This window comes from Salmo salar, chromosome 24, assembly GCF_965601325.2.
Source record: "Salmo salar chromosome 24, fSalSal1, whole genome shotgun sequence".
In the NCBI taxonomy this organism is placed as follows: domain Eukaryota; kingdom Metazoa; phylum Chordata; class Actinopteri; order Salmoniformes; family Salmonidae; genus Salmo; species Salmo salar.
In genome coordinates this window covers 13,178,642-13,195,393 of record NC_138314.1, presented here as the reverse complement: position 1 = coordinate 13,195,393, position 16,752 = coordinate 13,178,642, and the positions used below count along the sequence as shown (strand labels likewise).

Sequence of the window (16,752 nt, the reverse complement as noted above, 5' to 3'; positions counted from 1 at the left end):
GAGGCTGTCTGTACGGATTTGGACTAAAGAGGTTACTTGTATTTTCCGTTTGGTCTTGAATGTATTTCTGTTTGTCATTGTGAGTACAATATGTCGCCCCTGTGCATTGTGGGAAATCATGTGTCAAATTCAAACTTTGATTGGATTTTTTTATTTCATCTTTATTTAACCAGGTAGGCAAGTTGAGAACAAGTTCTCATTTACAATTGCGACCTGGCCAAGATAAAGCAAAGCAGTTCGACACATACAACAACAGAGTTACACATGGAGTAAAACAAACATACAGTCAATAATACAGTAGAAAAATAAGTCTATATACAATGTGAGCAAATGAGGTGAGATAAGGGCAGTAAAGGCAAAAAAAGGCCATGGTGGCAAAGTACATACAATATAGCAAGTAAAACACTGGAATGGTAGATTTGCAGTGGAAGAAAGTGCAAAGTAGAAATAATGGGGTGCAAAGGAGAAAAATAAATAAATACAGTAGAGGAAGAGGTAGTTGTTTGGGCTAAATTATAGATGGGCTATGTACAGGTGCAATAATCTGTGAGCTGCTCTGACAGCTGGTGCTTAAAGCTAGTGAGGGAGATGTGTTTCCAGTTTCAGAGATTTTTGTAGTTCGTTCCAGTCATTGGCAGCAGAGAACTGGAAGGAGAGGCGGCCGAAGGAGGAATTGGTTTTGGGGGTTCAGCAGTTGGAGGCCACGGAAGGAGAGTTGTATGGCATTGAAGCTTGTCTGGAGGGTTGTTAACAGTGTCCAAAGAAGGGCCAAAAGTATACAGAATGGTGTCGTCTCCGTAGAGGTGGATCAGAGACTCACCAGCAGCAAGAGCGACATCATTGATATATACAGAGAAGAGAGTCGGCCCAAGAATTGAACCCTGTGGCACCCCCATAGACTGCCAGAGGTCTGGATACATTTAAGGTTTGTGAATTACACTCCAAGTACACCATATGTAAATAGTATATGCTGTGCTTTTTTACTTTTGTATTTCCTGGTAATAAATACGTTTTTCTGTACATCCACCAAGCATCAACAGTTGTATAACTGCAACCTAGAAACTAAATGAGTCTTCCTTGATCAGGGTAGTTGAGAAGCCGTCCGCCATAGTTGTCAAACTACCAGAGAAAACAGACATAATGTTTGTCTACTGGGTGTAAATGGTGTTTCTAATAATATCCCAGTGAGTCAATGAGCAGCATGGGATCTCATGTGTTACAGGGCTGCGCTGCCTACACCGCTATAAACTTCAAACAGACGTTCACACAGACATTTTGCTTCATAAAGCCCCAGTCTCCTGGGATGACCTAGACCGGAGTAGCTCGTCAGACTACAGGAAAAGGCCAGAGAAATCAAGGACTCCTGACGTTCCTAACAGCAGTTAGATATTCCTCCTTCCCAAGTAAGAGGAAAGAACAAGCCGTTCATTACATGAACTAACTCCCCTGGCGCGTGCTCCGTCCTTGTCTTCCCTCCGCTCAGACTTCTCGCCGTACCTTTGTCCGTGACCTCTGCCGCGACTTGTTCAATCTCCTAATAGCTTCCTACTTCTCCTGTAGACTTTGAACAAACAACAGAAGTGGCGTGGGCCGGCTTCCGTCCGTTCTCTGATAAATCAAATGCTGCTTCATTGCTGCAGATGTGTGCTGAATGGAGGAGCGACCCACAAACTAAGGGAGGGAGGACGGGGGGGGGGGTCGTAAATCGCCTCATAATGGATCATTTAGGAAGTCAATAAATGGAGAGACGAGACAACCCCACAACAGGGCCGGACGCACAATAGAACCCGTGCCTCAGTCAGTTATCACCTAGCGTGTCTACCATGGCCTTGGAGGTCAAAGGTCAGCGGGCCATTGTGATTTTGAATATTTTCTTTCAGTTCAGTGGAGTATTTAGCTTAGCCTAGGCCTCTGCTATGCTATTACAGCACAGGTTTTAATAGACCTTGGTGTATTAATGGTGGGTTGGATTACTAGGTGATGACGTGAGACGAACTGAGCATGAATGTTTATAAAACAGAAATGAATAGGAATATGATTGTAAGGAAATAGTTTTCTGCTTGAGAGCAGGTAAAATGCCATGCTTTGTAGGCAGAGTCATCTTTGTTTGTCGTCTGCACACTAATATGAATGCATCACGGTTGTTTCTCTCTCTAGTGATGTTTTTTATATTCAGCATAAAATGTCCGTCAGCGATGGCAAATGGAACAAACTGTAGTACCTTCACTCGCTGAAAAGCTTTGGGAAAATGTGAAACACTTGCTCTGCTCTCTCTGCATAACTTTTAGGTAAACGACTCCAGTAGGTCTACCTCGGCTTGTTTTTAATATCTGTCCACAGATATGCCAAGCTGCCGGGGTGCGGCAGGAGAAATGTACACAAAGGTGAAACAAACTGAGCACAACTCTGATAGGCTTGTCACAACAGATGGGCCAGATACAGATGAGTGTCAAATGATGCCTCTGGTTGCATTATCATTCATTCTCCTGAGTCTGTCCTCATTTGGCATCCTATCTTCTTTGGAGCTGAAGACATCTGTGTGCATAGCTAGGCTATACAGAAATACCAAAGACTTCACTCAAGTCTTATTCTTCTGTCTGATTGGAGTATGTTTTTTTCCACAGGCTCAGCCTGAGACATGCCCACTCACCTTTTAAAGCATTAGGTTAGTAGTGGGGAAACACCGGAATTCATGTCAGTGTTTAGGCCTACCTGAGCTGAATGTGCAGCAAAAATGATGAACAGTCATGGCCTTATGTCTAAAATGTAGCCTATGTATCACAGATCATTGTGAGCCATTATTATGGTGAAGATGCACTGAACAAAAATATAAACGCAACATGTAAAGTGTTGGTCCCATGTTTCATTAAGTGGAGAGAAAAAAAAAATCCCCAAAATTGTCCATACGCACAAATGGCTTATTTCTCTCAAATTTGGTGCACCCATTTGTTTACATACCTGTTAGTGAGCGTTTTTCCTTTGCCAAGAAAATCCATCCACCTGACAGATGTGGCATATCAAGAAGCTGATAAAACAGCATGATCATTACACAGGCGCACCTTGTGCTGGGGACAATATAAAGGCCACGAACTCTAAAATGTGTGGTTTTGTCACACAACAATGCCACAGATGTCTTGAGAAAGCGTGCAATTGGCATGCTGACTGCAGGAATGTCCATCATAGCTGTTGCCAGAGAATTGAATGTTAATTTCTCTACCATAAGCCGCCTCCAATGTCGTTTCAGAGAATTTGGCATTATGTCCAACCGGCCTCACAACCGCAGACCATGTCTATGGCGTCGTGTGGGCGAGCAGTTTGCTGATGTCAACGTTGTGAACAGTGTCCCATGGTGGCGTTGGGGTTATGGTATGGGCAGGCATAAGCTATGGACAATGAACACAATTGCATTTTATCAATGTAAATTTAGGCCCATTGTCGTGTCATTCTTCTGCCGCCATTACCTCATGTTTCAGCATGATAATGCACGGCCCCGTGTCGCAAGGATCCGTACACAATTCCTGGAAGCTGAAAATGTCCCAGTTCTTCCATGGCCTGCATACTCAGCAGACATGTCACCCATTGAGCATATTTGGGATGCTCTGGATCGACGTGTACAACAGCATGTTCCAGTTCCAGGAGATGTCACGCTGCATGAGGCAAATAGTGGTCACACCAGATACTGACTGGTTTTCTAATCCACGCCTCTACCTTTTTTTTTTTTTTTTAAGGTATCTGTTATCAGCGGATGTATATCTGTATTCCCAGTCATGTGAAATCCATAGATTAGGGCCTAATTTATGTATTTTAATTGACCGATTTCCTTATATGAGCTGTAACTCAGTAAAATCTTTGAAATTGTTGCATGTTGGTTTATATTTTTGTTCAAAAATAGTTTTAGTTGTAGTAGTTTAACTTTTTGTTGTTGTTGTTGCAAGGAGCAGCATAAAATGAACTGCTGTTTTTAGATGTATATTTAATTCCACTTGTCACACTGTTTGAGAGCAGGTGTAGGCTACTTTATCTAGGGTGGTATGTTTACAGGGCATTTTATATGAAATAAATATGCATAGAAATGTAATTAATAGCAATGGAGTGTTTTATCAATGATATTTAAGAGTTATGCTACTTTTGAGCCGTACTGTAGGCTACCGTAATACAATCTGTCATGCGTAAATGTCCAGTTTGGATTTAGTTGACGGTGATAAGTTTATGGGACTCATAACTCACAAACATATTTCTTCACTCTAGTGATATAGGCTACTGCGCATCGTCCGTCACATAAATATCCACCTTGCTCTGAGATTATTTTGTGTCCAAGCGGTAATTATCTGTCAGTTATGGCCATGGATTCCTGTCCTGTCCTCACCTGGCGGCCCTCAGCGAGCGGACAGTCGGAGAGTGGCGCAGGTTCGGGACCACTGGCCCAACATCAAGGCGAAGCACTGCAAGGATAAACACAGCTGGGTCTACCTAACGGAAGAGTCCTCGACCTAACGGAAGAGGCCTGGGTCTCGGTGTCCTCGCCTTCCTGATGGGTCACTTCTCATTACGCCCAGCCGAAGTTCAGCTCACGCGAAGGGAGCCTCAATTCTCCAGACTGACGCTTCCTGTCCAGGTCACACAGGAACCAGGAATATTGTGAATGTGAAGGAAAATGTGTTTACGTATTTAGCAACTACAAAATTGTTAGTAAATCTGCAATAGCATTATTGTTTAGAAATTTGCTTAAGGCGTTATAATATTGTAGAACCAGTCCATATCGAATCAGTGCATGATGGTAGGCCTATTAAGGCAAACTTTCGTGAATACTTTCTTTGCTTCCAAATGTATCATATAATCACACTTTTATCCTGGATTTCATGCAAATGTAAATGTTAGAATTGTTTATACATTAGGCATGCATTATTTTAGTTATTGAATTAGTATTGTTTAAATGTGGCAATTTTGTAGGAATGTAGTGTCAGGAATAACTTTCAATCGAAACAAGTATTGTTTTTCCAAGGCTAATTTGATCATCAAATTTATCGGCGTGTGTTTAAATTTGAATCTTAATTTTGTTCGAACTTGGAAATATATGTAGCCTAGTCCTAACCTACAGTAAAATGATTGTATTTGGGGAAAAACGATTTCCCTCAAACGAGAGCAGCTCTTATTTCATGTATTCCTGAATTCCACGTGTTCAGGTCTCTGTTGTTGGTGTTAGTACCCTAAACAGAATGTATGCGATCAATTAGTTGACGGTCAAATGAGTGGACAAATTATTTAAGATTTGATTCCTTCACAAGTCATATAACAGGCAGAGGTCAACCTGCGCACGGGCGTCCCACATATTTTGGACCCTTCCGCAGCTGCATGCGCTTGAAGAGAAGATGCATACTTGAAGAGAAGATGCATACTTGAAGAGAAGATGCATACTTGAAGAGAAGATGCATACTTGAAATGAATCATGACGTCTCCTATTGTCATGATATTCCCAGATCCCCGAACAGCATGTTATTTTAGCAAGAATTATCCTTGACAACAAAGCATCCCTTTATAGGACCGATTTCTAATAGAGACGGCACTGCACGGAATTCGAATGTGTGTTTTTGGCTATTGGTCCTTTTTAAGCAAAAAATACAACACTACTGTGGCATTTCATGTGAGGAATAGATCCTTTAAAAGTCCAACGCAGCCGTTTTTTATATCGATATCAAATCATTTCTGGGTAACAATTAAGTAGATTTACTGTGATTTGTTTTCAATTTAAATTGTAAAAAATAAACAAATGGCTTCTTAGCAAAGAGCAATTTCTCAAGCAAGAATTCTGCTAGGACTGTCTGGGAGTGGTCACGTGTTTGACTGCACCGGGCCTTTAAGAGGAAATGTTTAGTGTTTTATTCTTGTCTGTGTAGAAGAGACAAAGTGGGTATTTTTCTGGGAAGTCAGATGGTTGGCTGTATGACCTGTTGTTCATGGTTAAAGCTATTCCCTCTCCTGATATTGTAGATGTTTTTAAGTTAAACAAGTTTAATGTTGATAATACGTTTGAATCCATACTGCAGTATTTGGTTTTCTCAATAATTTAATGTAGCAATTGCACAATTTGATTTATATGGTGGTCTGACCAATTGACAAATCTGGCTGCAAAAAATGATTTGTTTTATAGCCTACACTTTTTGTTTCATTTGCCAACAACATTTTGAAATATATTTTAAAAAATCTAAAAATTGCATATAGGCCTGCACATGCTTATTACATTTAAAGCTTAAAAAAATAAGTGATTTTTGTTTCAGAACAAGAAATAAGAAATGTTTGATTTAATAGATTTGGGTTGGATAGAATTCCTGATTATCAAATTTTGTTGCTGGATTGCGCAATGGTATGCCTAGTTGATTTTGCCTTTATTTTCACACACACACTACCCCACACACTTGCACACACAATCCACAAACACACTTGCCCGCGCACACAACCCACATATATATATATATATATACACACATGTGCGTGCCCACACACACACAATTAAGGGGCTTGGCCTTTCCATGTGTGGGTTTACCTTTTGGAAGTATGGTCCTATTACTGTGCAACTATGAGTGTGTGTATGTGTAGCATGATTCCTCTTCTATGTAATACACCATTGAATAATTCTGTAGACCCAGGTGTGGATGCTGACCTTTGAACTGTAGCATATCGGTCCGTGTACAACCTAATGTTTAGACAGGTTCTAAGTCCCCCTCTCTCTCACATATACACTGAACACCATAATCCAACTGGGTAAATCCAGTTTGAGGAAACAGAATAATGCAATCAATGAGGCAAGGTCTTTCCTGGCCCCATGATAGCGCACAGGCAGGGAGGACTCGTGCTTTATGAATTAAAAGTTAAGAATGTGATGTTTATTTTACAGTTACAGAACAGTCATGCTGTATTTATTTACTTAGAATTGCTGCAAGTCAGTGCCGTGGTACAAGCTTCTCAGGGCTGTATCTCAGGATGGTTAAAAAATCAAATCCATTTTTTTTTTCTCGAACAAAAAAACAAAATTTCAAAGGCATTTTAACACCTATCTGATGAGCTCAACATGCAAATATCTTTGTATATTTATGGAAGCTTGATTGACTATATAACATATGGCTTTTTTGAAAGCAAAAAAAAAACAAAGTGCATCCAACACAAAAAATAATAATTTCCAGTCCGTGGTAATGCGTCATCCATGTTTTAAGAGAGGGCTCACTGTCTGCTTCGCTCTACCACACAGGAAAAAGGTACCCTCATATAGAGCTATTGCTGTCAACGTTCAGAGGTCAAGACAGACCCCTGCTTGGGCTCAGAAGGCAGTCTGTACTTCCTGCCAAGATACGTTTCCCTAAAATAAATACGGAAGTTTTTGTCTCTCTCTGAGGGGTGGAGGGTATCCAGCAACAGGGGCGCACCGCGCAATCTCCCCACTCGCTTGACATTGCATCAGCCATGAAGACAGAGTTGTGTTGTCCCTCCCCTCCTGTGTGTTTGCTTTTCCACAGCGTTAGCTAGCTAGTAGCGGTGGCCCAGGTGTGTCGGCCATGGGCAGCGGCTGCCGGCTACAGCTATATATTCATTATCTTGGCCCGTAGTCATAGTTAGAGGGGGCGCTGGTGGCAGAGTACATGTTAGCTGTGGCTGGGTTCATGTGGTGGTGGTACGTGTGTCCTCTGAGGCCGGGTAAAGGGTACGGCGCTGGCCGGGTCTTAGCCCCCAGGTAGTGTTCGTAGGATGTGGGGTACTTGTAGGGGTGGTGATGCAGGGTGTCTGGGGCCAGCGGGTGGCCGTCCGGGGTACGCAAATCGTGGGGAGGGCTGGGCCGGCCGCTGGTGAGGGAGACGGCGTGGAGGCCTCCTGGGATGGGGAGAGCGGGGCTGAGGACGCGTGACATCAGCTGGTGGGCGGGGTCGGCGTGCATCGGCGTACCACTGGGGTCCCGGTCGTAGTCCCGCCTACTGTCCTCTAACGTCAACAACAAACAATAGCAGACAGTCAGAGATCGGCAAAACCTTTATTTAACTAGGCAAGTCAGTTAAGAACAAATTTGTATTTACAATGACGGCCTAACCCGGACGACACTGGACCAATTGTGCACTGCCCTATGGGACTCCCAATCATGGCCAGTTGTGATACAGCCTGGAATCGAACCAGGGTCTGTAGTGATGCCTCTAGCACTGAGATGCAGTGCCTTAGATCGCTGCGCCACTAACACATTAGCCAAGCCAAGAGCAAGCACACCAAGGCATCCTGATCTGTGGTCATACAATGCATTTCTATAATTCTGCAATATACATTGTGAAAGTTATATTTACTGTAGGTGATATCTGTCCTGTATTTTACATGGATATGAACTTATGAAAGCCAACATTTACTCGTATTTCAGTTATAGTATTGCTAAATTAAGATGAAATGTGTACATTTTGTTATAAAAGATCATTCCTGGATTCATTAGGTCTCTCAGTGAAGGTAATGAACTTAATTATATTCCTCTTCTGAGAAAGGGAGGGCTACAGACCTTTTTCTGAGTTCTGCTGTGGGGGAGACGACATTGGGTTCCTTGTTCTTGCAAAGGCACTCATAATTGGCAGAGAGCCTGGCCTGTGATTCCTGGGCCTGGAGCAGAGAGAATGAATTCAGTTACACTGTACTGTAAAATATTTTGTGTGTAAAAAAACACCAATAACTTTATTATGTATTAAGATGCACATTAACAGAGCCACAAGACACAAATAATTAAATGTGATTTACTTATGTATGACATTGGCTGTAAATAGACTAGCACATTTCATATTCACTGGGCCCATTTAAAAACAATTTGATGCAGTTTTGTGAAGATTAATCAAATCGTCACTGATGAATTGAGTAGACCTAAATGGAGTTTAAAGTTTTCTCACCAGTCCTCTGGATCACAGTCCCTGAAGCCCTTTGCAAAAGGATTACTGGCGATTTTCAGCTGCGTGATCTACAACCAAAAGGACAAAGTCAGGTAAACCTCCATGTCAAAGTGGAAAATCCAACCCAGAACAACACATTACGTGCGGCTTTTTCAGGCTTTTGGGTTTAGGTTATGATTAGGGTTAAATACATGACATTCGAACGTGTAATATTCACGAAATACAATGTAGCCTAGGCCTACTCAACACGGAACAATAGAGCGGAACGAGTATCTGCCTATGGCGTGATATAGGCCTAACTAGTGAGGGTCAAAGCGTTTACCGTTACGTTGCCATAAAGAACGACGCTATAGCCGCTCCCCTTTTCTCTTGTATAGAGACATGTCTATTATAACCAACATGTTAAAAGGTAGGTAAGGCATTTATTAACATAGGCTACAAATATAAAACGTATTTTTGTAATAATGGCTAGGCCTATGCCTACAAAATTACAGTTTAGTCCTAAGAAGTGATTTATTGTGGCCTCGACACTGAATAAAAATGTCAGCTGAACATGTCATTTTTAATAATTGATGAGGCTAATAGTTTTGTACATCCGCGAATGAAGTTATGTGGTCATGAATTTCCGGAATGAGTTGAACAACAAAATGAATGCCCCTTAGTGCGCGTAGAAGACCAGTTGGATACGAATGGGTCAAACAGATAGAACGCATAGCAGGAAAGACAGAGGGAAAAACGAGAAACTGGACAGCTGTGCAGTGGCATCAGTGACACAGATAATTTTCAGGGGCAAAAATATCACGTAAAGGAATTATGTTCAGCTATTTGATACAATACAATATTTAGTAAAAAGTTAACGGGGATCAAGCTGAAATGGGAGGGATCAAAAGAAGAGGGAAGAATCAGATGTTCCGTAAAATGAATGATCAGGCTTTTTTTTCACGGTCAGAAAAGCCTATAGCCTATTTCTTAAATGTGTTTGTCATGTCTTTTAATTGAAAGCTTGTCAGCATATTCCATCATTTATTTCACTGGGGTACAAATACTATTCTTAGTCATTTTTTTTAATGATACCTAAATAGTTTTATGAAATAAAGCCATGTTTACTTGCAATGAATGCTGTTAGGTTGTGTTTTGTTCGAAATATGGAATGGTCAAATAATGCCCACATGAATATATATATATATATATTTATTTTTTTTGCGATCCTTGCGTCAGTTATAGGCTATTCGTTTGTCAATATAATTATTTGTCATGCAAATTATTACGTTAATTACTATTGTTATACAAGTGTATAACCTAACAGATTAGGCCCTATTAGTTTTACTTCATTATTCTAGAAATACAGGCCAACAGGCTGGCCCCACGTTTATCCTGTTTTAGGCCTGCTGATTTGTATTTGGCCTCATTCATTTATACTTTTTAAATTGTCCCATGTTGTAAAAACACTGCTTGTTCACGAAATACAGTGTGAAATCAACAACAATAACAACCATCTATTATCATGTTATAATATGTTAAAATGTGTGTTATTATATCTGCATAGCACATAGAGGGCGACATCTTACCCTGTGGTTTTGGTATGCTGTTACCGCCGTGAACCGTGTTTCCTCAAAAACAAAGGTCTTATAATTCTCCTCCGCATACTTCTCGCTGTCTTTGCGTGGGTCCACATAGACGACGTGGAACCTTGGCTGGTATCTGTGCATTGAGTTTAGAATGATCTGCAGGGGGAGAGAGAGGAAGAGGTTAGGCCTATTTTACTTAACTCAATGGACATTTGTCGATTGTGATGTCTCTAAATATTGTTTTCGAAACCCGATGTTGGCTCGTCAACGCAAGGGTCAGTTAATTAATGAATGAGCATAATTCTTATGGAAGTCAATAGATTTTCCGCACTATAGGCCTATTTTACGCACAACCAAATGTATCCAATTACGCATGGATTGAAATGATGTAAAATCAACAACAAAAATATCTACACCTATAAAATTACCCGAAGATATCCAACACAAATGGGTAAACTGGAAAAATGTTGTGTGGTTTAGGATATGTGAAACAATTCTGCCGTGGAAACTATTTGGCGCACAAGACATACATGTGCAGGTATAGTTTTTTTTTAATCATGCTCTCTTTAAAGTCATTTGAAAGCAGATACATTCAGTTCAAATACATTTCAAATAGTATGATTTCTTGTGACATGTGGCCTATAGGCTATAACATCTTACTCGTGGATACACATTGTATTTAGTAAACCAGGGTCTTCGCTACAATGTACTTACATGTCCATTGTCATCCAGTAAATTGTTAGTGAGTTTTAGTTTATCGAATGAGACTATCTGCTTCATCCACTGTGCGCCCTTGGCTGGAGAGTCGGGGTGGTAGTGAACTCTCCCCGGAGTAGCAGGGTCAGCTTTACCCGCCACCAGCCACGAGGAGCTGTGGAAAGCATACCTATGAAAGTAAGAAGAAAAACGAGCAACATTTTCACCGAGGTTACAGGGGGTCTCAGTGGATTGTATGCCAACGTTCTGTTTTCCAATGAAATGTATTGTCTCGGGCCTACTGTGAGTTGGATGCAGGTCCACTGGCCATTGCCCTACACCCACTGCAGCTAATGTTCACTGGCACAAAATATTTCCCAAGAAAAGTGTAGATTTGTATCTTGTTCATTTGGCAAATAAAACATACCTGTATCTTTTGTCGTCGACTGGTAAGAAATCCATTAGCAGCATGTAGTCTGCCATAGGATCCATTCCAAATATTTTCACTTGAAACGTAGGAAACATTCGCCTGACAGAGAAAACACATGGATATATTAAAAGCAGTTTTCTTTGACTTGGCTCTAGCATTGCATGGTCTGATCTGCAAGTGTTTGTCACTGGGGTTTACTTGCCATTTTGGGAAATTCCCATCAGGATATAAGCAATATGTTGAGATATGCTTTTTGATATAATATTGGGTTTTTACGACAGTCGAAAATATTATTTCACCCGCAGCCACAACCGTATTGTTATGGTTTTTGGGGTTTGTTGTTGCAGTAGGCCTACATGATGTTATGACGCCTTCCTATTCAACAAAAAAAGCAGGCCCGGGATTTTAGGCATATACTGAGTATGACGCGATTTAATGGGTGGATAAACGACGTGTTACATTTTTGGTTAACCCAAATTACGCTTAGCTTTATATAACACTGCACATCCACTTGCATTTCTCTTCTACCCTTTGATGGATTCCAGTCATTTATACGCACGAGGGGCTGTTCTTTTTTTTCCCTGTCTCTTTAATAAATATGCCTACTTTCTCTTTCTCCTGCTCACACACGCATGAGGGGTGTATCATACCGTAAAACGTTTTATTGTGTGTGGAGTAATCCGCCAAACCAGTGAAAGTGATCCTAAAATCACCGCTCAATTAACGTCAGTGTCTATTCAAGGCTGCAGTTGTGGATAGGTGAGGTTAAAGTAGCTTTTAAAGTACCCTCTCTCGGATCCTGTGTTGCCTAGTATCGCTGGAATGACAGATGTTTTTCTGCTGTCACCCTATAGGTAAACTGAGCCTGCGTAAATGCCATCTCTTATGGATGCTCAAATCCATAAAACACAACTGTAAAAATGTAATTTAAAAAACGCAGTTATTAAAAGTTAACTGATAGATATGGCAAGTGGGCCTAGTCATACAGCGAATGAATCAATATGGTTTTTGACTGATATTACAATTACATCAAATATTGTGTTACTCTGTTGCCTATGAGACAGCAGGTACATATGAAGTTATATTAGAGCAAGAAATAGGTTATTGGCCTGTCATTTTACTATTATGTGGAATGTTTACAGTAGGAAGTTATTTTTATGCAAAACATCGGCCTATTTCAAAACTTTCCCTAGCTTTTGAAAAGCGCTAAATGCTGCATTTCGGGAGGGTATCAAGAGGAAAACGTAACCGTAAAATAACTATAGCACCAAAGGAACCTCGTTATTCATTGCCCGAATAAAGTCGAATTCTAGCCCGTTCTCTATCTGTTTGAACAATCTAATGTAGCATTCACTGTTGTGAGAATCAGTGGAGTAATGTTTATGCTTGAGTGCCGCTGCTTTGTTGGTTAACGCATACACCCAAGACCTACTGTGACCCTAATGGTCTTATAACGACCTGTGACATTGGCGCGTAAATTGGGGTTTAGGGTTCCAGAAATAAATGCCTTAGGTATGGTGTTATTACTCAGAATAGGAAAGCTCAAGTTCACCTTTCGTGCGGTGGGCTTATGTCAAGGAAAGCACGACCCATTTAGGGGAAACAGAAGGGCATTTACGCGTACAATTCTTCTCTAAAATGCATGCGTAAACTGTTGGATAAATATCGTAATTTTATTCAGTCAGAAATATTGAGCTTTCTCTGCGCAAACATGTAGGCCGTTTTGAATGTATTTGTGGGGAAATGGCGTCGTCTTAATTGTATCTACTACTACAAATAAAAATGCGTAATTTAAGAGCATGCTTAACATGCTAATAGGCTAATAGGCCTATTTGATTCCGTTCCAATCTGTCTAGAAATTATATCAGGGGTCTGTCTGTCTATTGGCTGGAGTTGGTTATATTATAACACTACAGAATATTCCTTAAATAGTTTATTAGTGAATAGTTTGTCTAAGTTGTATGGTAAAACATGACGAGCAATTCAAAAAGCATGAGCTGAAAGATGTTTTCAGTAGATCGAAAGCCTGTATATTGCTGCGTAATTTCCATTGCAGCATCACACCAACATCAACTTGTAATTCACTATACACACCGACTTTAAATATTATCTCCCAACGTATCTCATGATTTACGTTGTATGTGCGAGCTCTCAGGTGATACATTTGAAATTCGCAACTAAATATTTGTTCATGTATAACATGAGCTCATATCTGGAGGCCCAATGCACTATAGTGAAGCCTGCATGTCTCATGGTGTAAATTCCACTCACCTTCCAGCCTTGGTAACGATCATCTCTGTTCCCAGCTGATTAAATTCATCCCATAAAGCTTTCATCTCCAACTGAACGTTAATGTTGGCCACCTTAGGGTTCTTTTTCACCAGAGACTTGCTGTTCGGCGTGGAGCTGGAGGAGGAACAGTTGGAAGTCCCGGTGTCGCTGTGCTGGGCCTGGGCCGGGTTCGACCCCGAGTAGTTGTAGCTGTGTTGAGCGGCCGGGCAGGGCTCAAAGTGGGTTTCATGTTGGCTGTAGGGGTCCCCGGGGGACGGGGAGAGATGGTAACTTCCTGACGTGTTGAGGCTGCTTAGGCTGCTAGTAGTGAAGGCTGCAACATCGCAAAAATGGGACAGCTGCGTCAGCCACGGACTGGATATCGCTGAAATCATTCCAAAAGCTGGATTTTACTATATGCGTTGCACTTGTGGATAGCAATAAAACAACCCTGAAAAGTAGTTGTAGGCTCGAGTTATTTTCTTCAACGTCAAACACTCTTTATAAATGATCGAGTAGTTTTACAATAGTGTGTCTTGGTGTTTTCTGCGTTCATTAATCATCGCTGTTGCATCCGATGCTGTAATAAACTACAGGCTACATCCTAAAATGTATGTTGCAGTTACAGAATTCAATCGCAGCATTTCTCGCAAAACGTCCAAATAGTGGAAAAAAAGTTGATTCAGAACTTTGTTTTTTCGGCGCCCCTAATTAATATTCCCAATCCTGATCAAAAATGGTTTTGTAGAACTATAACCCTGTGCACACGCAAGTTGTTTTTTTCGAGCGATTGTGTTCAAAAGTATTCCAGGCGGCCTCTGCTCTGCTGCCCTACTGCAGTATGATACACTGCAATCCAGACTTCTTCTCTCTTATCTAGGGCCTCCCCTTCACGATAAAACCAGGTCTTATTTCTATTTAGATAAGGAACTGCAGGTAAAGTCCCTTTCCCCGCCTGCCTTGGGACGAGACTGATTGACAGTGAAGTGCGCCCCTTTTTAATGGGCTTTCCGGCACCCATTTACTTTTGGATAAGGGAATCGCCCACATCGTCTTCCCGTAACAATAGACGGGATAGCTGGCACAGTGGAGGGTAAACGTTTTTACAAGGTAAACAAACACTTATTTGCATGCACAAACAAACACATAAGGTTATTTCGAGGTGAATTGTATGTTACATTGTTTTGCCAAATGGAACTGGGATAAGGGACACATGCCAATGTGTTGGATATAGGCCTATAAACTGTTTTTACCATTAATATGAACTGGTGCCCCATGTAGGCTACCCCGGCCACTGACTTCTCGTTCCTTATTTTCAAAATGTGTTATCGTGCTCTTTTCTTCTCTGAAGTAGTATTTACGAACTCACTGTGATTTGAAATGCAACTGAAATCCCTATTTTGACCAGATATGTCAGTTCTATGAAGATAGGCAACATGATTACTGGGTGATTTATAAGTTGTGATTCGTTTATTAGTTATAACTTCTTATCGTCATATGCATCATACTTCTCCCCGAACGTTCCTATAGCCTACTGGAAGTGACTTTTCGGGAATATTTTCATAGAAGCCTACTTTTTTTTACATTCTACTCCAGTATCAACATTGCTTTAGTTATGCATTTCATATCTACACTAACGCAAACATGGTTGCTCAATTGTAGGATGTTACGGGAACAAGATCACATCTACATGCAACAAGAACCTGAGATGATCATCAAACAAACTTAACGCAAGCAAATATTTACACGGTTATTGTCAAGACCGCGCTCGTACCTTCCATTTCCCTGGTGACAGTGCTGTAGTGCATTTTCAATGAACTGTAACAGTCGTGCTGGTGTTGCTTGTCCAGGCCAGTGCCGTGTTTGTCAAATGTTGCGTTTCCTGCTTGCTCTGCAGCTGAAATCAGAGAGGCTATACTGAAAGCATTTGCCTTTGGAGAGAGGGGACCGCTGTCGTCCATAGGCGAGAAATGAAGTCGAGAAAAGCCGTCTCTCCTCTGCTTCCTTTGTGCTCTATTCCAGAAAGCAGGAGACTAGACACAATGCGCAGGAACATACGCTACAATAGTTATAGTTTTACATTTCGCCTCTAACATTCGTTGGTAGCCAATTCAGGGACCTTTCGGCGAAGTAGGCTATGGTTAACTCCGCTGTTTTCAAAGCAAAGTATTCCCACGGAATCTTTTTGAAGATTTGAACAACTTTAAAAACTTTTCCCTTGCACGAATTCAATTGATATGCCCAAACACGTCCACTTCTATTAAAACATCGTTCATCCGCAGAGAGCTGTTCCCTTCTTCCCCCATTCGGTGGCTGGGTGATGTCATAAGAGTTCGCTAGTCTGCCTTGAGGAGAAGCTACTGCAGAGAGAGAGAATGTCAAAAGTGAGAGCTCCACGCCTCCCATGCAGGGCTCGAAAAAAGTGTGCACGCTTTGACTAGAAGTTTTATTTGAATAAGACCTTGTCAATCAATGTGCCAAATGTTTTATTCATTTTGCAACAAAAAAAGTTTAACGTCATTGCGGATGTCAGGCTTCAAAGTACTGCAATTGTAAAGTGAATTATATGTTTAGGTCCTTTGGTTGTGCAAGGACAGCGCGCGTAATTTCCAAATAGTCTACTTTGGACATGTGGGCGTTGTTGTCCCCTCCTGTCTAATGAACTAGCCTATGCATTGTCGTGTTGTTATCCCTACTTTTATAGAGGTAGGAATAGTGTATTCATTTAGGGTTACAGTCAATTAATTCACTCCCACTCACTCACTCATTAATTGTTGGTGCAATGTCTGGCCCAGACCAATAGGCCTACATAATCTCACCATCAGACAATTTTAAGCAATATGGATAAAATCATTATTATGTGTCCACTAAATGCATTTTTTTTTTT

The 16,752-nt window shown here is 41.1% G+C and overlaps 1 protein-coding gene across 2 annotated transcripts; it reads right to left on the bottom strand.

Moving 5' to 3' along the window:
• Window positions 1-6,859: 6,859 nt before the first annotated feature.
• Window positions 6,860-16,537, bottom strand: LOC106585096 (T-box transcription factor TBX1). 2 transcript variants are annotated; one of them, XM_014170924.3, is made up of 8 exons: window positions 15,640-16,537; window positions 13,866-14,250; window positions 11,592-11,693; window positions 11,183-11,354; window positions 10,469-10,624; window positions 8,901-8,968; window positions 8,522-8,619; window positions 6,860-7,968 (listed from the first exon to the last, which is right to left on the bottom strand). In XM_014170924.3, exons 1-8 carry the CDS (start codon window positions 15,824-15,826, stop codon window positions 7,583-7,585), a joined length of 1,554 nt encoding a protein of 517 aa, XP_014026399.1. In that variant the 5' UTR covers window positions 15,827-16,537; the 3' UTR covers window positions 6,860-7,582. The 2 variants fall into 2 exon arrangements, with proteins under 2 accessions (XP_014026399.1, XP_014026400.1); XM_014170925.3 differs by having other exon boundaries at window positions 13,866-14,199.
• Between the last annotated feature and the right edge of the window lie 215 nt (window positions 16,538-16,752).

Excerpts from the sequence above, each read along its gene's own strand:
- LOC106585096 (XM_014170924.3), bottom strand. The coding sequence starts at position 15,826 with ATGGACGACAGCGGTCCCCTCTCTCCAAAGGCAAATGCTTTCAGTATA. Across the intron at positions 11,694-13,865 it reads ATCGTTACCAAGGCTGGAAG|GCGAATGTTTCCTACGTTTC; the intron begins GTGAGTGGAATT and ends TTTCTCTGTCAG. Across the intron at positions 10,625-11,182 it reads TACTGGATGACAATGGACAT|ATCATTCTAAACTCAATGCA; the intron begins GTAAGTACATTG and ends CTCCCCCTGCAG.